We start from the raw sequence: 24,052 nt of genomic DNA, 5'->3' as shown, positions 1-24,052 counted from the left end.
CTGTCAGCAGTTCGATCTTCCACACCTTTCAGTTGTAGGCTCTCAAATCCAGCTCTGGAACTAATAATCCTGAATATTCTTCCTTTGTGAGACAGTTTGGGTGCTCGCACGTCCTCAAATGCTATCAAGACCTACTCTAAAACAGGTTTCTGCCTCCTGTCCCACAAATGTTAGCATCCGATCAAGAGAAAAGAAAAAAAAAATCTGAGAAGGCATGCTACATCCTACTAAAATACGCTGGCACCTCGGCACCCCACAGCAAAATATCCAGAAATATTTGCACCGTTCATATGCAAATCTCTAGCATCGCACCAGAGACGAAAGACAACTCTAGGTGTTCCTACGGCTCAGGAAGGGCATAAACCCGCCGCATGCCCCGGCACTTGCAAAATCCTGCGCTCAGCACCTTGGCCAGACAGTAGCTGTTACTGCACGGTGGGGTACCAACAAGGCTCAGAGCCCACCCTCGACAGGCCCTTCCGAGGTGCCGGCCCCGGCCAGCGAAGAGTACACTGCCCGCACACCCGCTACGCCCAGACCGAGCACCGCCGGGCCCCGGGGCGCGGCGCCGCGTCACACGGGCACGGCGCTAACGACCGCCGCCGCCAGCGGCTCCCGCCCCGGCCGGGTCTGGGCAGCGCATGCGCGGCCCTGCCGCTCGGGCGGGCAAATTCAAACCTGCCTCTCGCCCCTTCTCTTTGTCGGGGTAGCAGTTGCGCTGACGTCATTGCACGGCGTCCTTCTTCTCTGCGGTTTCCGGCGCTCGCCCGCGCAGTAAGTGTAGCTGAGAGGGGGAAAGTTTTCATTTGTGTGGTTCACAGCACCGTTTCTTTCCCTTTCCCTCAGGAGCGGGCGGGCAGGCGCTTTCCGAACCCCGTCGGCCGGGCGCGGACCCTCTTCTCGCCCCGCCGCCCCCGCGGAGCCGGCGAGAGGCTGTGGCCACGACGCCGGCGATGGCTTCGGGGCGCGCAGAGGCGGCGGCACCGCGGGTGGCAGAGCTGGAGCAAGAGCTGCGGCGTCTGGCGGAGGAGCTGAGCCGCTGCCAGGTACCTGAGTGCGGGGCCGTCCCCTCCGGGCGCGGCGGTGAGGGGCAGCCCGCGGCAGCGCGGCTGGAGCCGTGCGGGTACGGCCCGCCCTCAGGGGGGCCTCGCCTGCCCGCAGCTCGGAAGCGCCGCGTCCCGCGGAACCACCGATCCGCGCCCCGGTTCCGGCGGATCCGGAGAGCGAGATGGGGGGAGCAGGGCCCCGGGCCCCCGGCCCGCGTGGGGCAGGAGGGCCGGTGGACGCCGCGGCGGGTCCCCAGGCCGGGGGATTCGCCTGGTACCCAGCACGCCTTTGGCGGGCGCCCCGCGGCGGCCCCCTGTCCCGGCGGCCCCGCCGCCCCGGTGGGAGCGGGATTCCCGGGCGCGCCGGCGCGCAGCTCCGCGGGGGGACCCCGCCGGCGCCGGCTCTGCGGCGGGTGAAACGCAGGCACCTGGCCTGGACCCTCCCCCCCGCCGCCGCTTGTTTGCTTGGCGTGTGCGGGAGCACTGAGGTGCTGCCTCGTATGACTCCTGGAAAAAACGAACAAGCAGAGGGGTTTTATAGAAATGTAGATCTTGAACCTTAAGTCATTTAATCTCCCCCCCCTGCCTTGCAGCAGGATGAAGTATACCCAAACCGTTCCTGCCAGGGAGGGCTTGGTGATTAATTGTGGCTGTACTTTGAAAGGTGCTTGCAGCCTGTCTCCCTGTGGCATCCCTTCACAGGTGCACTGCCCTCATTTTTCCAACTGGTCATTCATTGCTTATGTTTAGCTCCATTTCATGAAAATAACAAAACATTGCTAATATGAGGTCTTGTCATAGAAATCTCTGCTAATTCTCTACCAGAGAGGTGGACTACACCTGAAGGACGAGGCAGAGAGGAAGGTGCCATCTAATTCTGAGGTTGCTTTCTCACTTGCTTCCTGGTAGCCAAAGCTGTTTTCTTGAGGGACGGTATCTGGTTAAATCCACAGGGGCCTGGGCTGACATGGTCATATCTGTGAATGCAAAATACAATTTGCTTTAGAGTTAGCAGTGGCTTGTTGCTTGAGGCAGCATTGGTACGCCTGGTAAGTGGTGTTGGATTTTCCAGGCTTCTTCCAAAAACTTGTTGCATAGAAGAACTACAGGGAGAGGGAGCTGTCAATAAAAATCCTGTTTAGAAATACTGAACAATGAATGGTTTGGGGATATCTTAAATGTTTTTTGAGAGAAGTTTAGAAAATGCTTCCTAAAGACAATTTAGTTTCCTCTTGGTATGCAGATGTGCAGTATCAGATAAAATTTGGTGGAGGCAGAAGGAAGGCCCTGTGCTCTGCTCATTTGCTAGTTGAACATAAATTATATATTACTAAAACCTAGTAGCATAAAATATTTTTGAAGACCATTACAAATAATAGAAACTTTGAAGTAAACTGTACAAATCTGAATTTCTAATCACTGTGATACTGTAACTTGATTTGTACACAAATTGTAGTTATCTGATTTCCCCTTTAGATTCATTCAATTACATGTGCACTTCTACTTGAATGGTTTCTGTGATAAACCCATTCCAATCATTTTGTAGTTAGCAACCAGAAAATACTTTAAAATGTATTTCTTTTAAATCTCGTGCATATTATCTTGCTTTCCTTGTATCTTTGTCTTGTGTCAGATCAGATAGTTTTCCAGGAGGGAAGCAAGTGAAAAAGAAATATGAAAATAGTTTCTGTGTTTGAAAACAGAACCCAGTCAGTGTTCTACAGTAATATTTCTGTCTCTAGGTAGAATCCAATACATGTTGCCCTTCTAACAACAGGGGATGCCTGTCTTCAGGATTATTTCATGTTATTAATAAAATAGAAAGGACAGTGAAGCAGTAATCTATAAGAGTGTTCTCTGAGAGCACTGTAGTATAGACACACACACTTTACCATTCTACTAATACTTGAATAAATATAGAGACGTGTTTAAGCATGTGCATGTTATGTTATGTAAGGTGGGGGGGAAACATTTTATGAAGTAAAAGAGGTGATAAGTTAGCCAATTATACAGCTTTTCCAAAGTAGGATTTGCTTAAAAATAATTAAACTTCTTTCAAGTTTTGTGAAATTAATCTGAATTTAGATAGGAACTAAAATGGACTTCACTAAGATTCTTCAGCTGCTTTAAAAGTAAACTGATAAAATTATTCAGGGATTGTTAATCTGCTTTAAGTCCATATTTCATGTGAAAACTCTGTGCAAACACAAGCCATTTGAAAACAAATATTCATGGACACTGTTAATGTTGCTTTCTAATTTCTTCACCGTTGAAATATGAAGTTTTTACTGACCAGCTGATTCCTTTAGTGGAATTATATTTCATCTGCTGTGGTTTCCTTTGGATGTAAGGTCTTACTTGTTTCTTGTCTTTAGTCACCACCAAACATTTGTAGGTCTTGTTAACCAGAACTGTGAAACTGTTTTAAGTTGGAAGGCGCCTCTTGAGAGTGTCTGTTCCACCCCACCCTAGAGAAGGTTGCCCAGGATGGTGTCCAGTCAGGTTTTGAATATTTCTGTGGCTGGAGACTGCAACCCATCAGCACAACCTATGCCAGTGTGTGAAGACCCTCTGCAAAAGTGTTTAAGCTTCTGTTAAAGATTTTCCTTGTCTTATGTTCTGTCCTGTTGGGTGGGATTACCTCTTGTGGAGACTACCTCAGCAGGCATTTTGGATAGAAACATTATGTAAATGTCTTAAAAAAAGACATTAGGCAGAAGGTGTTAGCTTTTAATGCAGCAACCGGATAAAACGACCTAAGTTGGTGTGGGTGTTTTTTCCTCTGGACCGTTTACATGCACAGACACATAAACCGCACTTCCAAAACAGACTTCCAAACTGAAAGCTAGTTCAATAGTTTAGCAGTGTACCAGAACTAAAGGATTCACTTTAAGTAGCTGTTTAGGTATTCACCTTTTGGATATTTTTTTTCCCAAAGAAAAATACCCCAATTATCAAATAACAGGCTGAAAGTTTTAATTTGTTCTAGGGAACACTAAAGAGAGTTACACAAATAGAGATGTTATTGAGCACCTGAATAAAATAGGCCAAGTTTCTTTTCTGCTTTTCCACACCTCCTCGATATGTTATATTCACCGTCATAAGAACGGCACGTCCAAAATGAAGTCTCTACACTGGGATCTGGAGTCCATTGGCTAAATACATGGAAACCTTCTCTGGCTAATTGAGCTCCTTAGTCTTAGTGCAAGTACTGTGCATGCTAGTTTTGCTCTAACCACAGGTATTCCAGGTATCTGTTTTTGGCTGTTGTCTCTTCTGCAGCAGGATACTGGAGTGGCTGACCCTTTTTCTCATCTGGAATGGTGGCCTTTATCTTCAAACCGAGGTTCTTTTCCTTCTTCAAGTTTATTTTGACTTTCAAGGTTATACTTCCACCAAGGTGCCTACAGAGCCAAATGTGATATTTTGAAGATTTCCTTTTTCTTTCCTCCATTCTTTTCCAAAGCTAAAATTCTGCTGGTAAATCTTGACTTCAGCAGCTTAGGTTTGCAGTGTTTGGTGTTTTCTTTAACACTAAAAACATTGTTGGGAGCTTGAATCATAATGAGATCCTGGAGGAAGGCCTGATAAAAGCGTAACAATTTTTTTGCAGACATTATGTGAAAACTGATGTTGTCTTGTAGTTCTGTGATGGAACTTGCGAAAAATGAGAACGCCAAATTAAAAAAAAGAGTCCAAAGCTCCCAAGTAGCCCTCCCTGCTGAGGAGACTTGTGCAAAGCTGTGGAAGTAAAGCATGTTTGCCTCTTGTATTATGCTGATTTGGGAAAATTATTGCTGTATCTGCAGTAGAATGTTATATAATTATTTTGATAATCTCTTCATAAACAACTTAATTTCAGTGCCCTTCTCCTAATTTTACTTGAGAATTCCTTCAGTAATTTTCTTGAAAACAACTGCAAAGGAAACACAGAAAAAAAATATTTTTTTTTTGTTTCCTTTGGAACCTTGTTTCATTTCTGTGACTGACTCAACGTTTTTGGGGAGTGGTGGAAAGGAAAAGGCAAAAGAGCTATGACACATCTATCTGGTCTCTGTTACTTGCTTTAACTGCTGCATTCTCTTTTAGGGTTTTGTGCAGCTGCCTACTACCTTAATATCTCAAGAGCCTTACGTGGAAAATCTTCCAACACCTATGTTCTTACTAGTCCCAGGAGTTTTTGGCTGTGCTTGGTTTTTAAAAGATGTGATGTGTGTTTTACCTCTGTCTCATTTTCCCCTGTGATTCTGTATTTTGAAGGTGGTAAGTGGAGGAGCTGTTTTCGGAAACATAGTTGCCCCGGTAAAGGAAATCAGGATGGTTTGTTTCTGGTTTTTTTTAATAAGGGGAATGATTTTGCTGTATCTCCCAGAAACTCATTCTGTGAGTAGAGTTTCTGGGCCAAGGGTATTTTTCTTTAGCTTTCATGTGCTTTCTCTGTAATACTGTGTATTTCTTAAAACTGCCTCGTGACTCGGTATGTTAAGAATTGATTTATAGCATATTCTGTTCTGCAGTTGGTTTCTTGCAGCCCTTTTTTTTTAATATTAAGATTTACTTCATTTGGTGCAAAATATCATGCATTCCTAAAGCAGCCTCTTAACTGCTGAACTACAGCACCTTCATGCTCCCTATTCAGTAACTAAAAATATAGGAAAGCTTCTTTAAAGTATCCTATGGTGGGAATCTTTATGAAATCCTTGCTTTGAACAAGACAGTGTGATTTGAGACTTGGTTTTCCACATCCAGTTGAGTGTCTCATGTTGCTGGAAGTATGGAGAGTTGGAAGAAGCAAGCACATGTCCTCTGTTTTTATTTACGTTATTGGTGATACTCACAAAAGAACTTTGATTTGATGAGCTTAATTTTGTATTTTCCAGCCTAGGATCTCTATTCATTTGCTGAAAGTGCTGTTTTGGGTTCAAACAAGTGTCTTAACAATTCACCCATTATTAGTTTTTAAAAAAACCCAACATTTTAATTTTATTTATTGTAGCTTTGATGTCAAAAGTAGCATGGCGTTTCTTGCTGCTAAAATAAGGTGGTATTTTCCAAATTGAGGACTTGCTTTCTAATTTTGTGGTTTTGCAAAAATCAAGAGTACCTTGTCTTTTTTCCTGCAGCTATATATACTGGTTTTAGGGAGCTCTTGTTATCTTCTCCAGCTCATGTATGTTTCCTGTCAATGATGGTTATAGTGCCTACTCCTTTTCTATGTTAGGAATTTATAGGTACGTGTAGCTGTGTCTAAGTAACAGGTCTCTCAGGAGTACACCATTGCATGGTACTCTGCACAGTTTATACCCCTGACTTAGAAGGTGAAGTCTGTCAGCCACCACTGATCAGCAGACTGTAACATTTAGTCAAAGAAACCATGGTGCTGCTTATAGTTTTCAATTTACATGTGCAGTTCATAGATGAAAAAATAGAAAATTCTCCTTTAGTCAAAAAGTTAGGAACTGATTAGTAATCTGTCTCTTAAGTGTTCTGCTGCAGCAGATTCACCAGTAGAATTTCCACAGTTGCTGTCAAAAAGTGGTAAAGAGAAATGAGGGAAAAAGAAATGATGTAGTTCCTGTTACTGCTGCTTCTCTTCATTGTCAGGGATTGGAGAGCAGTCTGCAAGAACAGAGTATGTGTATCCATGTTTTCTGGTAGAAGAGGAGCGGGCAAGGTGGGCTGTTATTTTGTGGAAAGTGAAGTGACAGGCTTCAGCTGCTGCTGCCATTGTGTCATCTTCTGTGTTCCCCGCTTAATGTGAAAAGCTGTGCATAGACCTGTTCTAGACTTCAAGTCTCATTTCATATTGTGTTTGCAGGAAAAGAATTGTACCTTGTGGACAGCTGGACTGTCTTGTTTTGATCCTTTTGTGGGTCAGGGAGGGATGTAAGTACTCTCATTTGGTATCACTAGCATTGAGAACAGATAGGATTTCTGTAACAAACGCTTCTTGTGAGGAGTATTTAATTAGCTGGAAAACCAGATGCTTGCTTTCATTCTGGACCAATTTAATTTCCAGGACAGCCACTGAAAATAATGTAGCCATGATAATACTAATTTATAAGTAGTTTTAAACACCTCCCCTTTATTTACAAGTAAATGTGAAAAATGTATTAAATAACAAAACACTGCATTGCTTCATGATACATGAATAGCTATTTGAGGTGCATGTTGACTATATGTAATAAAAAGGTTTGTTTAAACAAACAGCTGAGAATTGAAACTAAATTTAAAAAGCCATAGCTCTTCCTTAGCAATGTGTTTTTATGTTGACTTGGTTCTTATTCTTCTGACTTCGTGACCAAAAGTTAAATGCTTGTGAACTTCCCGTATGAGAATTTGAGTGTATTAGTATTTCTTCTGGATGAGTTGTTGATACACATACTGTTCTTTCAAAATGGGGCAAAGTGTTTAATGCTCTCATTCATTAAATACTAATCTATTTTATTAGTGATTAAGCCAAGATCACATATTTATTGGTACCAAGGGATGCCAGCTGTCTAGTGCTTTGGGTGGGTTTTTTTTGCTATTTTATACTCTTATATTTTGCCATAAGGAGTCTAAATCACATGAGTCTGATTAGTACAGGTGTTGTTAATAAAGGCCTTATTTTTTATCTATTCTAGGCAGAAGTAGTATTGTTGAATAACTAAGTATTTTCTTCTGCTGTTTTTTAGTTTTGATGGTTTTTAGCTAACTAGAATACACTTTTGAATACCTCATCTTTTTTCTAAGAAATACTTGTTTGGATTATCTGAGTAAAATTGAAGATGAACTGAGAGTGAGAGAAAAAACCAAGGAGTATTTTTGCACTTAATAAAGTAGTTACCTATTCATATTATGTCTGTGTGCAAATATTTCAAAGTACCCCCAGCATGTGAGTGGGAATCCAAAATTTGGTATAGAGGTCACAGAGTCGCATCACAGTTTGAGTTGAAAGGGTCCTTTAAAGATCATCTAGTCCAACCTGGCCATGTGTAGGGATGCCTTTCAGTAGATCGGGTTGCTCAAAGCCCTGCCCATGCTGACTTTGAACACTTTCAATGATGGGGCATTCACAGGTCTCTTCCAGTGCCCCACCATGCACACTGTAAAAAACGTCTTCCTTATGTCCAACTTATATCTACCTTTTTCAATATAAAACTGTTGCCCCTTCACCTGTCACTACAGACTTCAGTAAAAAGTCTTTTGTCTGTCTTAAAGCACCCTTTAGGTATTGAAAGGATGCAGGTCCCTTTGGGAGCCTTCTCCAGGCTCAAAAAACCCAACGGTCTCAGCTTTTCTTCGTAGGAGAGGTGTTTCAGGCCTCTGGTTATTCTCATGGCCCTACTGTGGACCTGCGCTGGCAGGGCCATGTTTTGCTGGTGCTGGGGTCCCTAGGGCTGGATGGAGCACTCCAGGCAGGGTCTCACAAGAACAGACGAGAGCAGGTGAATCATCTCCCTTGACCTGCTGGCCATGTGTTTATTGATGCAGCTGAGGATTCGGATGGCTTTCTGGGCTGCAAGCACATGTTGCTGGCTCATACTGTTTTTCATCCACCGATATACTGAAGTCCTCTGCAGAGCTCCTCTCAAATCAGTTCATCCCGCAGTCTGTGTTGATACTGGGGTTTGCCCTGACCCTGGTGCAGGACTTCTTGAACTTCATGAGGTTTGCGTGGGCCCACTCCTCAAGCCTGTCAAGGTCCCTCTGGATGGTATCCCTTCCCACTGGTGTAGAAACTGCACCACCCAGCTTGGTGTTACCAGTGACTTGCTGAGGGTGCATTCCCTCAATGCCATTATCAGTCATTTATGAAGATTTGTGAACAGTCCTGGTCCCTGTATGGACCCTGGAGGGACACCAGTCATTACTGGTTTCCATTTTGTTGAGCTGTTAACTGTAACTCTGGATGGGGCCATCCAGCCAATCCTTACCCATCTAACAGTCCATCCATCAAGCTCCTATCGTTCCACTGACCTGGCAAGAATGTTGTGGGGACTGTATCAAAGGATTTACATAGGCAGATGATATTCCTAGCTCTTCACTTGTCCACTGATGTAGTCACTCCATTGTATAAGGCCATTAGATCAGTTACGCACAATTTTCCCTTGGTGAAACAGTGCTGTCTGTCTTTAATCGCCTCCTTGTCATCCATATGCCTTGACATAGCTTCCAGGAGGATCTGTTCCATGATTTTACTGCGCACCATGGTGATGCTGACTGGTCAGTAGTTCCCAGGGCCCTCCTTTTTAAAAAAGGGTGTAGTGTTCCTTTCCTTCAGTAACTGGGGACTTCATCTGACTTCAATGAGATAAGCGTGAGTGAAAGGTACCTTCTATGGGATCAACTAAACACTGCTTCTCAGTAGTGCAAGTTGTGTTTTACATGCAGAGGAGTAGATTCTTGCTTGTAATTTTTTCAGCTGCACTGAGGATGTCTATAGCATGCGCTGATATGTCTGTGTTTACCCTGTAGTTGTGGATTCATCCTGGAGGAGAGTGACTGTAGCAGGTCTTGTTTCCCATCAAAATATGTTTTGGTTCAGGAGGAGGTGTGCTGTTCTTAGAGAATTTACTTCAGATACTTTTTTTTTGTTTGTTTTGTTTTGTTACTAAGTGTGTACTGTTTCATCTATTTCAGGTACTGTTTAACTCATGTCTTGGAAGATACGCAAATATTCTCCTATTTGTCCATGGTCTCACAGGATTTGAAAAGTATTACAAAGTCATTTCAGGCAGAGCTGCTGCGATAGACCCAAATCCTGCTTGATCACAGAGTGAATATACCCAAATATATGCATATGGTTATATTGTCTGTAAAATAAAACTACTTGTGCATTCCTGTATTCTCAGATGCATTGAAGATCACAAATGCATTATGATTATATTAATCCAGAGCATTATATTTATCAAAAACTAACTCCAAGGCCCATGCTGAAACTTTTAGATTACCCTCAAATAAGTGATTGAAGTCTTAAAATAACTCAGAATTGTAGCACTTCCAGAAGGCAGCTACATGACTTAAAAAATTCATGTCCTGTTCAGTTTTGTCCATCTGCTCTCCAAATTATTTCAATGACTATGGTTAGTTTTAATTGAAATAGTTTAGATATTTATAGCTTGAAATGAAAGCTCACAGATGAGTTATCCTGTCCTCGATCTATAAAGGGATTAAGCAAACCTTTACTTCTGGAACTGAACCATTTGCTTTCTTATATCCTCCTCTCTTTGAAAACAAGTCTTACATCAACCAAGTGTTAGGTTTTCAATGTTGAGTACTCAGGAAAAAGCTATCTTCGGTGTAATGGCTGTACCAGTGAATGAGGGCATGCAGAGCATCCTGACAGCATTCAGAAGAGCAAAGGAAGTAATCCACTTTTTGCTTTTCAGTGCGGGTGGCTTTCTGTGTCATAGGTTCATGTCTATATGATAACTTACCTGTGCCATTCAACACTTGTATTTCTGTCCTGGTCTCCAGTGATGGTACTGATCTGACTTCTGTGATGTTAATTCATTGACTATGGCATGACAGGCCAGAAAATGGCTTGTATTTCTTGTTCTTGCCTGAATGAGGCAGTTATTTATGTCAATTAATAACATGTAATAAAATTACTCAGTAAATTGCATCACTGTCTTATTGTCACACTGATGGACTAATCTGAAGGTCCACTTATGATATGATGTGTAATGACAGCATCTTCTAGTATAAGTTGTGTAGTGTTTTTGCTTAGACCACAACTACTGAATCAACATTGTAACACAATACTATTACCTTATTTTTATGGTGCCTGTTTGCTTTTTACACATTTCCTATTAAGGATGCAATCTCTTGGGTATCTTTATCTTCACAGGTTTTTTTGTATTCTACATATATGTGTAAGTAAAGCAGTATACTGTCTTTTTCCATTTTTGATTCTAAGGTATAGTGCCAGAATTACCAACAGAGACAAGATAACAGGGAATTCTCTAAATAGAAAATTATGGCTGGAAGATACGTTCAACTATTTTTCTAATATAATTAGAATTGGTGTTTGCATACCCCTTTTACTGCAATATTAAGGAATTGGGGAGGAAAGGGGGGACTATATGCTTGTTTGCTGATGGCATCTGTTTTGAAGCTATCAGGCTGGTCTGGTTACATACAGCTTTCTTATATCTAATTGCCAGGTGGAAGTTTGTAACAGTGCATTTTATATGTGAGTGACTTCAGAGAAGTCGAAAATAACCTGATGTTATCTTTAGAGCCTAGTGTATATAAGGCACCATTTTCTTGTGAGGTACTGATGAGTCCTGCCTTCTAGTGGATTTTGAGGTTGTTGAAAAGCTTAGCGTCTCAAAAATGCATCCTGTAGAGTATAGGAGTATTCTGTACTGTGACAGTTGAGCAGAACTAGGTGGGTTGTAGAGAGAATACCTCTTACTTAGGACTGTAATATGTGACTGAAAATCACAAAGAAACAGTTGGCATAGCAGGATTAAGAGAGTCTGCACTGGCAGCATACAACAATGTAAGTTTAAAAGTCTTGAGAGACATCAAGAGGGAAGTCTCGCATGTAAAGCATATGTCAGCTTGATTAAAGGCTTGAACTCTTTAGTCAGAAGTATACTAGATGTTAGATGAGTCCAGACCAATCCATATTACCAATTTTCTTGCAGATGTTTCAGTGCTTTTACCAGCCATGTTATTTCATGCTTTTTTCCCCTCTATTCTGTATACTATCTTGCATTTCAATATGAATTCTTCCAGCCTGACAGTCGTGTATTTCACTTTGTATTGAAATATTCACTTCATAATACAGAAAATTGTCAGTATCTGTTTATTACAGAGTTCTTAATAAAAATGAACAGTAAACCAGTAGCTCCCTCTGTCCCCTCAACTGTTTCATTTTCTGTTTCAGGGGTACTACTGATTAAAAAAACCCCTAAAATAAGAGTGTGTGTCCTGTGCTTTTCTAGCAGTTATTGGGGTGGAAAGAGGTTGGTTGGGTTTTTGTGGGTTTTTTTTTGTTTGTTTCTGTTCTGGAGCTGTTCTCCAGATTTCAGAAGATGGTAACTTCCTAATATGTAAATAATTTGTAATTCTATAAAAAATTGAAGTATGATAATGACACTATTAATAGTTAACATGCTTTGAAATTAATACAGTGAAACATCAGAAAGTGCTGATTTCAAACTGTCAGTGACTAAGATGCTTGATTTATGAGTTTACACTAAGGGAGATTTTTTTAGTTTATCCTTGTTCTCAGTGCAGTGCATGGTAGACATGTAAACAAAAATTAAACCTACCTGTGAACTTAATACACAAACTGTCATGAATGTATGGTTCCTGTGAGGGAAAAAGAGAGATAGTGCTTGGCATTCCTCTCTCTGCTAATTTGATATTTTTCCTGTAGCAACTCAGTATCATTACATTAAAAGAATGCTGGCTAATTCTCCTTGATAAAGTGGTGTACAAATACTGCAAACTTTCTATGTTTAGGTCACTTCTGTGTTTACATCAGACAAGTAACTATATGCAACATTGATACAGTTTTACATACTTTTAAAGTCAAATGTCCAGAGCTGTATTTATGCTTGGATTTCTCTTCCAAAAAGAAAGCAAATAATTTTAATTGAAATATGAGTATTTGTCTTTCCCTGCTTGTAAGCCAGAAGGATTCTTTGTTTTGTGAGTTACACTAATGTTTAATAAATCCATGACTTGACTTGCAAACAACTACTGCTGTAGCTAGGCATGCCATATAACCTCTATCAGTGATCGTCTTAGGTTTGTCCTTGCTTCTGAGCTTGCTGCTGCTAAAAATCAGGAAGAATGCAGTTGACTTTGCAAAGAACATGTTTAAGGCCTGTGGTAGTCTTAATTTATGTGTCTTTCCAGTATGACGATGAACTACAATTACTTTCACTGTAGGCTGAGGAGGGAAAATCCCACTTTTCAGGGGATATGCAGTGCACTCTGGGTTTTTTTCTTCCAGAATTCTTTCGTTCTGGCAGGCAAACTTGGTTGTGGGGCGAGTGTCTTTATCTGACATTAGATGTGTTGTAGATAATCTTAGTTTTAATGAGTAATTTTTGCTAACTTTCAGATGACATCTGTATTCTGCCTTGTGTATATAAGTTCTCAGTGGTTCAAGGTACACTCTTGCTGACCTCTTGAACTGTTAATATTCACTTGAGTAGGCTGAATGTTCCTTGGGTATGCTGAAGATTGATACATCCCAGGCCTTGACAGCTGCAGTGCTTTTCTGTGCCAAATTCAGGCAGTGTAAGCAGCCCTTTTTCAGAAGAAATAGTTTGGCTCCCATGACCATTCAGGGAACAGGCTTACCAAGTCCATTAATTGTGCCAAAAGCTTCAAAAGGCTGTTTAAACTTTTCATCTTAAAGCTTTAATAATTTCTAGCTAATACTCTTTCTATTGTACAAAATACTTAATTACTTATAGATTTAAATTAAATGGTTTCAGCTATTAAAATATTTGACATGTTAAGGGGAAGAAAGCCACATTTTATGGTAACTTGTAATTCATTGACTAATGTTTTACAAATGTTCTATTGTCAGAATGAGAAATTTTGTACATTTCATGTAAACTTTCTTTTTTTATATAATAGAAGCACAGTTTTTTAACTGCAGGTTCTTTTTTTTTTTTTTTTTTTTTTAAACTGGTAACGTATTTGAAGATGCATTTGTGTTCTTACTCTTTTGGCAGAAGTCCGCTTAGGCAGGACGCTGCTTTATTTTGTGTGCTTTTACAGAAATACAGATACATACTGAGAAGCATTAGTTGATTTAGATTAGAGTATTTGTTGATGTTATTACAGCATTGCTTTATAGCTCTGTGTGTGCTTATTCATAGATTGTAGACATAACTTCAAATACTAGTTCCTGCTATCATAAAAAATAAACAGCATTTATTGAAATGGTGGTGTTTTGGTGTTCTGGAAATTCCAGTGATTTTTTTTACTTATTTCCAGATGGCATGGTAAGTTTTTTTGTTTGTTGGTGCTTTGGTGCTTTGGTTTCTCCTTTTTGTCTGTGTTGGGTTTGCTGTTTTTTTTTTTTTTTTTAGATAGACACTCTTTAGCCTGTTCTGTTTAGCTGTTTCTTTGACGTTTATTTAGTACATGCTGCTCACATTCGTTAGGATGGCTTTTTCTTTCCTTCTTCTTTCAACATAGATAGAATTGTTGCAGAATTTAGTTTAAGGAGTGGCAATTTCACTGACACGAGTACAACTTGGAGTTGATTTTTCTGTTCTTTGGACAACCTTTGAAAGTAGTTTGTGAAGTAGTTGTAGGTGCTTTGAGATTAGTCTGAACTGCTTATACAAATGATATATTTTAATTGAATTTAGTGTGTGTGTTCGCATTAGGAAGGCAGTCTACATTGAAACTTCGTATTTTATATATTATCAAAAGGTCAATTTGTGGGAGGCTTGGCACTTGGCAAAGTGTAGGTAGAAACTAGGTTGCCAGAGACTCAGTCCATGCTGGATACTCAGCAAAAATCATGGGAGGGACACGAACATTTCCATTTTGTTGTATTTTACATACATGTATTTTGTATATACTTGTTCATTAGGAACAGTTCAGTGTATGTTATTGTAGTTTTTCCTTCTTTTCATCTTTTGTAACAGATAAATGCTGTGCCTAGAAGTATGTCTGGAAGTATTGTGTTATTCTGTCTTCTTGTATGCCTTGTGTTGTCCCCTAGCTGGGACTTGGAGTGTGTAGGAACCTGCAGGGTAGGACAACGGGCAGCTGCTGCTGCTTGTAGTGGGTCTCATGATATTTCATAGTGCTTCTTGGAATCATGCAGAAGCTCAAGTGTCTCAGCTTTTTTTAATAAATAAATAAGCAGAAAACCCAAGAGCTACTTCTGTGGTCTTGTGTACAGGACGGTAAAGAAAAAAGCTAAGGAAGTGTGATGGTAAGCAAATCCAGTCTTTAAAAAGGCAAACAAAACTGAACTGAACAAAGCTTATGAGCTCATAAATCAGCATCAGAAACTTTGATTGTTTGATTGAAGATTTTTGAGCATTTGCTGTTGGCATTTTGTTATATTTTGATTTCTCTGTGTCAAAATGACTTAATGGCCCTTATGCTAAATTGTTAGTGATTTTAAGTAGTTTAGTGTAAAAATACACCGTGAATTGTGTATTAAATATATAAAAAATAATCAAGCACTGTTATCACAGAAGCATTTAGGTTGTAAAAGACCTTTAAGATCATTGGTCCAACCATCGACCCATGACTGGGAAGTCCACCACTAAACCGTGTCCCTAAGCACCACATCTATGTGTTTTTTGAGCACCTCCAGGGATGGTGATTCTACCACCTCCTCACGCAGCTTGTTCCAATGCTTGACCACCCTTTCAGTGGAGAATTTTTTCCAAATATTCAGTCTAACCCTCCCCTGGCAAAACTCGAGGGCTTTCTTGTCCTGTTGTTATCTGTGAGAAGATACCAACTCCCACCTATCTACAGTATCCTTTCAGGTGGGTTCAGAGGGCAGTAAGGCCCCCCTTGAGTCTCTTCTCCACACTAAACAACCCCGGTTCCCACAGCTGTTCCTTAGGAGATTTGTGCTCCATACCCTGCCATGCACCAGTTCTGTTGCCCTTCTGTGGACATGCTGCAGCATGTTCTTATCAGTTCAGTTCTGCTCTCCATACTGCTGATTAGCTGAGAGATTTGAATTAAAATTATTTTAAAATTGGGGTGAGACATAGTTTATTAGATATAGGGGTTTATTCTCCATTATGATTCAAAGATTTCCTTATACTTCAAGTGGCGTTCCTTAGAATGTAAGAACTACTGACTTACTGTCCTTCTAAATAATAGAAAAAAAATTACATTTCCAATACTATTGTTCAGTGAGTTTTTGTTTGGCTTTGTGATTTTTTTTTTTTGCTGGGCTCCCAGCATAAATACATTGCATTTTTAGATGTTAAAGTTACTCAGAATCTGTGTTTACTCTATAGATCCTAATGCTTTTTGGAAGCTTGCAACAACTTATCCAAATCGGAATTTTTTTTTTCTTTTTAATTCTCTTTCTGCTTGAGAAGAAGCAGTAGGTCACGCCTGGTTCACAATAGACACACATTGTGATTTTTCAGGTGGCATGGTGAGGCATTTTCAAGATATAGTGCCACACAATGAGAGGTGGTACTTTTTTTTTTTAAAAAAAAAGGTGGATAGCCATCTTTTTGTGCTGAACTGTGTAACCTAATTAACATGATGCTTACTGTTTGTCTTTTAACTTAAATTCTAGCTGAAAGTGAACTTAGCTTAGAATTTTTAGCACTTCTACTGAATAAAGACTTGGATACTGATGTGAAGTCATTTGAGTTCTTATTTATATCATGGCTTAGTTTTGGTGTTATCTTTTTTCAAAAAGTGAGTGCAGTGACACACCATCGTGCACCACAACCCAGTTAGTTACTGTCTGCTTGCATGCAGCAGGGTCACTTTCAGTTTCGAAAAAAAAGTCCTTACACTGCTAACTCAATTTGGTTAGAGAAAGTCGTTCCCTTCAGGGGTTTTTGAAGAACAGTTTGTGCCCTCTTTCTTTCTACATGAAGCTTTTGTTAATGGTTTGATTTTGTTTGGAAATACCAGAAATGAAGTCTCCCTGTCAACACTTTAAAAGTTGTGTACATCCTACAAAGGCAGTTAAATGAAATGTCTCTGGTTTTATGAAAGACTCTTTCTGTTGTAGTCCAATTTGCATAAATTGATAATAGTCTTGAATTATAAGAGTCTTTGTTTTATTTGCTTTCTGACACAATCAGAAAGCTAGCTGGATTTGTTAGGGTGTATGTTCTTACAGTAGGGAGGTGAATTTTTCTGTATTTGCAGCCATACCTTGATAAGGCATCACATCTTCATGAAGTTTTCTTCCTTACTTGGTTGAAGAAGTTCATGGCATTCAAAGGTTTAAATAAATGTAAACTATAAATTAAGATAGTTGAAAGAGGAAGATATTTTTTAAACCAGCAGTCATAAACCCCCATCACATGGCACTTGCTCAGTGGGGGTTTTTCTTACATTTTCTCATAAATTCAGCATTGCCTCACTTCTCTATGCAATTTTAATATTTGAAATATGTGCATTTCTAAATTTGAAGGAAAGACACATCAGAACTTCAAAAAAAATCCTTGAGACTTTCCTCATAAATCATGGAGAAAATAGGTACAACCATCTCTCCTGTTTCTTTTATAATCATTGTTAAAGTTTAAACTTGTTATTCAATGTATTCAGCTGTTTAATTTAGACTTTGTACACTGATAGGTCTTGATAAAAGTGTGCTAGCTTTAGATAGATCTTTTGATTTCATATTGAAGTTAGTTGTCTTGATCTGAAGAAAGTTAAGATGGAGTGATTGTCGTGCACTAGAATTGATACTGCTTGTGAAGTTTAAGTCTGCTTCCTAGAAAGCAAAACTGATAGGGAGCAAATGAAAAGACAAGACAGCAAAAATAGAAAAAGCAATTTCTGCTCCTGTGATTTACTCTAATCACACAGTATGTGTTTTTTATTGACTCTGTGAGGCCTGTCAGATTCGTAGTGCTGTTGAGCTGTTTTGTGTCTTAGATGACCATTGCTTTTAGCTGTTTCAAGTCATGGGTTCACTGTGACCAAAGCTGTGATCTGTTCTTATTCACAAAAAATGAGAAAGCGGGAAAAGTAGAAATTAAGTGGGGAACATATGAAGAAACCAGACAGTGGAAGTGAAGATAGGAACTCAGGTCTTCTGTTTCATTTCATAGTCAGGATTGATATGGACTTGTGCAGAGATGCGATATTGTGTTGTTTGTTTAGCTGATTTTAGTGAGGTTCTGGTTTACTAATGGTACCTGTTTCCTTCTTCTCCAGAACTTGGCTTATTAATTCCTAATTTTATAGCATGTTTGGTCTTAGTCCAGTCCATGGTTTATGTCTGTATGCTTTCTTATTGTTCTCCTTGTCTTCATGTTTTGCTGATTCCCTCCCCACCCTTCCAACATTTTTATATAATTAACACATTATGGTTTTCATTTGTAACAGAACTACATCAATATTGATGCTTCCAGTAATAACACTGTATTGGAGTAAAAATAAACCAGTGAAAAATTAACAACTTAGGTGTATTAGAAAATATAAATACAGAAAAGCTTTTAGCTGACAACTAGTTTTCACGAATTAAAGTTAAGTGTAATTTTAAAGAATATAGTTTTCTTGCTCTCATTTGAGAACTTTTTCAGCTTTTATATAATGCAGGTTAGCTGAGTGTCTGTTAGAAGACTGTTTTACTCTCTGTTATGAAATAAAGAGCTGCCCATGATAAAACTTAATGTTAAAGCATGTATTCCAGGCTCATTGACTATTAATAGAAATTGTATCCTGCTACTGGAAATACCAGTAATTGCTATAGCAAAAGGCAGCCTTGTTTGAATAATGTCCATTTCTGCTTCCTTATGTCACATTGTGTACTCTTTTATTCTTGATTGTAGGTCTTTGTCTTCCTTCAAAATCTGTATAGTTAAACTTTGTTTATTCAGGAGAACTCTTTGCCATGTTTTTCTTATTCATGGGACTAGCTGGAGTATTCTGAGTAGAATAGAGGGCTTTTCATAGTTGTCTTTTGAATATGCACACTATAACTTTGTAGTCTATAAAAGGCATAGCATACACTTAATTTTTTTTTCTTTTTTGTTTTTTTTTTCCCTAAGGCTGATAAAGAATTTGTGTGGTCTCTGTGGAAACATCTGCAAGTGTCAAGCCCAAATCTTACTCAAGCTGTCAGTTTGGTTGTGGAAAGGTGAGTTTAAAGATTTAACATGATTCTAAAACTAAACACACACACACACCCCGATACCATATTATTTATCTATATAGTAGAGAACCGTGTAAGAGTTTAAAAATGTGTTACAAAGTTCTGTTGTTAAATTTTGTCAAGAGTACCTAGTATTTGTTGCAAGTTTCCTTTTTTTGGTGTAACTTGAAGTATACTTCAAAGTCTGTTCTCAGTAAGGTTGCTGTGCTGCAGTTGAATTAAATTTTTAAATTACAAATGTATTGCATATTCTGTTTTTCTATGGAGGGAGCAAGAGGAGGTAAATTACATTTTCTGGTGTCAGAAGTGGTTGCATAACCGTTACATACCTAAGTCATGTTTATCTACATTCTTAAAGAAGTGAAAGGCTAAGATGTGGTAACAAAGAAAAGACTATGCATTTTAATTATTACTCCTCTGAGGATATTAGTGATGGTGATTTCCCTGTGGTACTTACATACCATCATCTGAATGCTATAAATGTTAGTTAGTCATCACAGTATGTGATTGGTTTGGAACGCTAATGTTTACAAATTGAGAATTGTTGTAGGCCAAAGATAGGGAGAATGTGACTGAGTTGATAATATGACTATCAGAATTCAAACACTTGATTCTGTTACACACAAAAGATTTGTCTGTTCTGTCTCTCAGGGTGCTATGAGTTCCCTCTTTTAAAATGGAAAAGAGGACTGTTTTTTTTTTTTAAAAAAAAGTATTTTAACTTATTTAAATGACTTGCCAGTGTTACTTTGGAAGCTTGTCATAGATCCAAGAGGGGTCCTGCCTCCTTTGGGTTCCTGTTCGGTGCTTTGTTCTTGTGAACAAACAAAACATGCCTTTCATCTTCCTTTTCTGGACTTGATCAGTAAATGTTCTTCCACTTCTGAAAATACAACATTAAGTTCTTTAGCTGAAAGTCCATTCATTATAGTCCAGTCTCATCTTCTGCATTACATAAACCAATGAAAGTTTTGTCCAAAAATAATGGTGTGATCATATAACTAGAGCTAATATTCTAAAGCATTCATATCCAGAGGAAGAAATTGATGGTATAAGCACGTGCAGCTTGTGAGACAGCTGTTACCTGAGAGTTCACATGTGGTTACCTGCGATTGTGTCAAAAAACTTCTGGCTTTGTACTGGTACACTTACAGGCAGAGAATAGCAGCTCAGCTGTTAGGACAGTGTACTAATTTCACACTGCTTGCATGTTTTGATTTGGGAAGCCATTTAAATGTATGAAAAATATGTACAGTGTCCCTCATTTATGTGGAAATACAGATTCTTACAGATTTGTTTAGTGATAAAATTTGGTCAAATTTTCGTGAGGACAGTGATGGTAGTGTTGATCTTCCTTCTTCAAACATAAAAAAATGCAAGAACTGCTTGAAGTATATGAACACAGTATCTAATGTATGTAAACATGTATTTACATGCATATAAGCACGAGTATTTTGAAAAAAAAATTTTTTTGTCTTAACATTTTCTAGATAGTTGAGCGATATGGAAAATTTTAGCACTTCCACATTAAGCTTAATAAGGTAGAAACAGAGATGTTCAGGCTTATTAGCATTTCTATTCATGTTGCGTATAAAATAATCAGGATATTAGGATAAATTGAAGCATAGAGATGTTAGATCTCTGTTGAGATCTCTGTTAGATCTCTGTTGAGATGTAAGATCTGATCTGTGTATGTGCTTTGCACTTTGTGTAGAGGCTGGTGATTGGTACTCTTAAGTGAAAGTGTGACAACATACTTCCATTAAGGTGCTTGTCTAATTCTGTTCTCTCCTCCTTCAGAAGAATACTGATGCTTTATACCACCCTTCATGCACTCAAGGCTTATATGTCTATATTATACCTTTCCCATGCTTCTCAGAGTTATGGAATTAAGAAAGAAGAAATTCTTCCACATCATCATTTTAGGTGTTACTACCCCAGAGAATCCTGAAGTAGGTTTGGATAAACCCCACTGAGTACATAGGAATTTTGTTAGTCACAACTTTGAACTTTGGGGTTGCTTTGATTTGACAGATGAAGCAATAGTGTGCATTTTTCTCTTTAATTGATGTAGCTTCAGCTCTCTTGCTTGAAAAGAGTCTAATTGCTACTTCGGAAAGAAATTCTAGCCCAACTTTACTTGTGAATTTTCTGCACAACCAAATTACAGCCCCATGTATTCTTTCCTTGCTTTTCCAGCTATAACTTTGTGTAGTCTTTTCCTAAATAGCTTCTGTTTCATGACTGGTCTTCTCATCCTTTCAAAAGTTTCTGTCTTAGCCCCTACCTTATAGCAGTATTTTTTTTCTTTTATTTATATTGATACGTTGTCAGTTTACCTTAGTTCCAACAGTTATAAGCAAAATTATTCTGAAGCATATCACTCAGGGGGTCTGTGCTGCTTACAGCCTGGTTTTCTATATTTTACACGATTGTATGAGACAAGAGCTGGAAATTGAAAATTTACATTGAATCTGATAATAAAAGAGCTTGAGTTTTCTTGAGAGACGTTTTTCCCTTCTCATCTATATTAGGAGCAACAGTGACCTAACTGTATCCAAGTTGATAATGTTTTCCATCTTGCCCTGGCTTACCAGGATATTCTGAGAAAGATTCAAACAGAATGAAATGGATTTAATACTTTTGTTGTTTCTGCTTGTGACATGGATACTACCAATGTTTGCATAGCTTAATTTTTCAGTTTATTCTTTCCATCAAACAATTCATAACTGAGAAACTCTCAGTGCCCACTAAGTCTCTGTTATAAACTACCTGAGATCAGAAGCCAGCTACCTAATGGAAGCAGACAGAATCAAAGAAAGCATAGTCCTGTGTAGTCTAGATCACATATATAATGAACCAAACGATATTGTCCAGTGGATTTCAGTCTTTATATTGATGAAAGCAACAGCCAGACTTTCTTCAGGAGATTGGTGGTGGGAATAAAAAGATGCAGGTGTGAAAAGACAAAGTGTTCACTTACAACCTTGTACACCCCAGATGTGTGATGAACTGCAAAGAAAATAGATGTTAGGAGAAGTTGAGTGGCAGTACTAGCCATACGGTCAGGTAGTTTGTATTTGTAGCATTAATTTAAGTTTGTAGCATTAGACAATTCCTTATAATAGACTCTGGCCTGATTAAGAGCCTGTTTGACAGATAGTTCTGAAGGGCCAAGGGGTCCAGGAAGGCTGGAAATTCTTCAAGAAGGAAGGCTTAAAAGGTGCCAGGAGCAAGCTGTCCCCATGTGCCAAAAGATGCTAGTGGGGAGGAAGACTGGCTTTACTGAATAGCGAGCTTTGGCTGGAACTCAGAGAAAAAAAGGAGAGCTTAACTCCTTTGGAAGAAGGGGCAGGCAACTCTGGAGGACTATAAGGATGTTGTGAGGTTATACAGGGCAAAGATTAGAGATCTGAAAGCCCAGCTAGAACTCAGGCTGGCCACAGCTGTAAAAGATAATAAAAATTTTTTTTACATATATGTTGGATGCAGGGGTTGAACAGTGCTACGAAGGACGAGGAAAAGGCTGAGGTACTTAATGCTTTTTTTGCCTTGGCCTTTAATACTAAGACCAACTTCCCTCTGGGTACTCAGCCCCCTGAGCCAGAAGACAGGGATAAGGAGGAGCAGAATGCAGTCCTCTCAGAGTCCAGGAGGAAATGGTTAGAGACCTGCTGCTCCACTTAGGCACGCACAATCTGTGATGCCAGGTGGGATCCACCAGGGGCTAGTGAGGGAGATGGCAGAGGTCCATCAGTTATCAACAGTCCTGGCTAACTAGGGAGGTCCCAGAAGACTAGGGTCAGCCAGTGTGACATCCATTTACAGGAAGGGCAGGAAGGAGGATCTGGGAATCTATAGGGCTGTCAGTGTGACCTCAGTGCAGGGGAAGTTTATGGAGCAGGTCATCCTGAGTGCTGTCATGTGGCACATTCAGGACAACAGGGGGATCAGGCCCAGCCAGCATGGGTTTATAAAAGGCAGGTCCTGCCTGACGAACCTGATCTCTTTCCACAACAAGATGACCCACCTAGTGGATGACGGAAAGGCTGTGGGTGTTGCCTACCTGGACCTTGGTAAAGCCTGTGACACAGTCTCCCACAGCATTTTCCTGGAGAAACTGACTGCTCACGGCTTGCATGGGTGTATTCTATGCTGGGTTGAAAGCTGGGTGGATGGCTGAGCCCAGAGAGCGGTAGTAGACAGAGTTACATCCAGCTGGCAACCAGTCACAAGTGGTGTTCCCCAGGGCTCAGTCCTGGGGCCAGTCCTGTTTAATGTCTTTATTGACGATCTGGACAAGGGGACTGAGTGCACCCTCAGTAAGTTTGCAGGTGACACCAGGCTGGGGGGAGTGTTGCTGTCCTTAGGGCAGGCAGGCTGTGCAGAGGGACCTGGGCAGGCTGGAGCGATGGGCCGAGGCCATTCCTGTGAGGTTCAACAGGGCTCAGTGCCGGGTCCTGCCCTTGGGTCACAACAACCCATGCAAGAGGCCTGGGGCAGAGCAGCTGGAAAGCTGCCTGGTGGAAAAAGACCTGGCAGTGTGCCCAGGTGACCAAGAAGGCATCTTGGCTGGTATCAGACACAGTGTGGCCAGCAGGACCAGGGCAGCGATGGTCCCCCTGCACTGGGCACTGGTGAGGCCGCACCTCGAACGCTGTGTTCAGGTTTGGGCCCCTCACTGCAAGAGGGACGCTGAGGTGCTGCAGCGTGGCCAGGGAAGGGCAACGGAGCTGGGGAAGGGTCTGGAGCACAAGTCCTATGAGGGAACTGGAGTTGTTTAGCCTTGGGAGGAGGCGGCTCAAGGGGGACCTTATCACTCTACAACTACCTGAAAGGAGGTTGCAGCAGGTGGGGGTAGGTCTGTTCTACCAGTTAACAGGTGATGGGACAGAGGAAACAGCCTTTAGTTGTGCCAGGGGAGGTTTAGATTGAATGTTAGGTAAAATTTCTTCACTGAAAGGGTGGTCAAGCATTGGAACAGGCTGCCCAGGGAGGTGGTTGAGTGACCATCCCTGAAAGGATTTAAGAGATATGTAGACATGGCACATAGGGACATGATTTAGTGGTGAACTTGGCAGTGTTAGGTTTACAGTTGGACTTGATGATCTTAAAGGTCTTTTCCTACCTAAATGATTCTATGGTCTTTTTTCAAATAAACCAGGAAAATGTAAAAGGCATAATTTGGGGGACATAAGGGGGAATT

At 40.2% G+C, this 24,052-nt stretch overlaps 1 protein-coding gene across 2 annotated transcripts in view; it reads left to right on the top strand.

Annotated features, from left to right (window-relative positions):
• The first annotated feature begins 785 nt into the window (after window positions 1-785).
• CNTLN (centlein) overlaps window positions 786-24,052 on the top strand; it is a 197,735-nt gene continuing 174,468 nt past the window's right edge. For both annotated transcript variants that reach the window (XM_040579978.1, XM_040579977.1), the window contains exons 1-2: window positions 786-1,046; window positions 18,743-18,831. In XM_040579978.1, coding sequence (XP_040435912.1) covers window positions 954-1,046; window positions 18,743-18,831 — 182 coding nt within the window. In that variant the 5' untranslated portion in view covers window positions 786-953. The remainder of the gene's footprint in view (window positions 1,047-18,742; window positions 18,832-24,052) is intronic.

This window comes from Falco naumanni, chromosome Z (genome assembly GCF_017639655.2).
Source record: "Falco naumanni isolate bFalNau1 chromosome Z, bFalNau1.pat, whole genome shotgun sequence".
NCBI classification, from domain to species: Eukaryota; Metazoa; Chordata; class Aves; order Falconiformes; family Falconidae; genus Falco; species Falco naumanni.
Note: the sequence above shows the minus strand (reverse complement) of the source record. Positions and strands in the feature narration are given on the sequence as shown.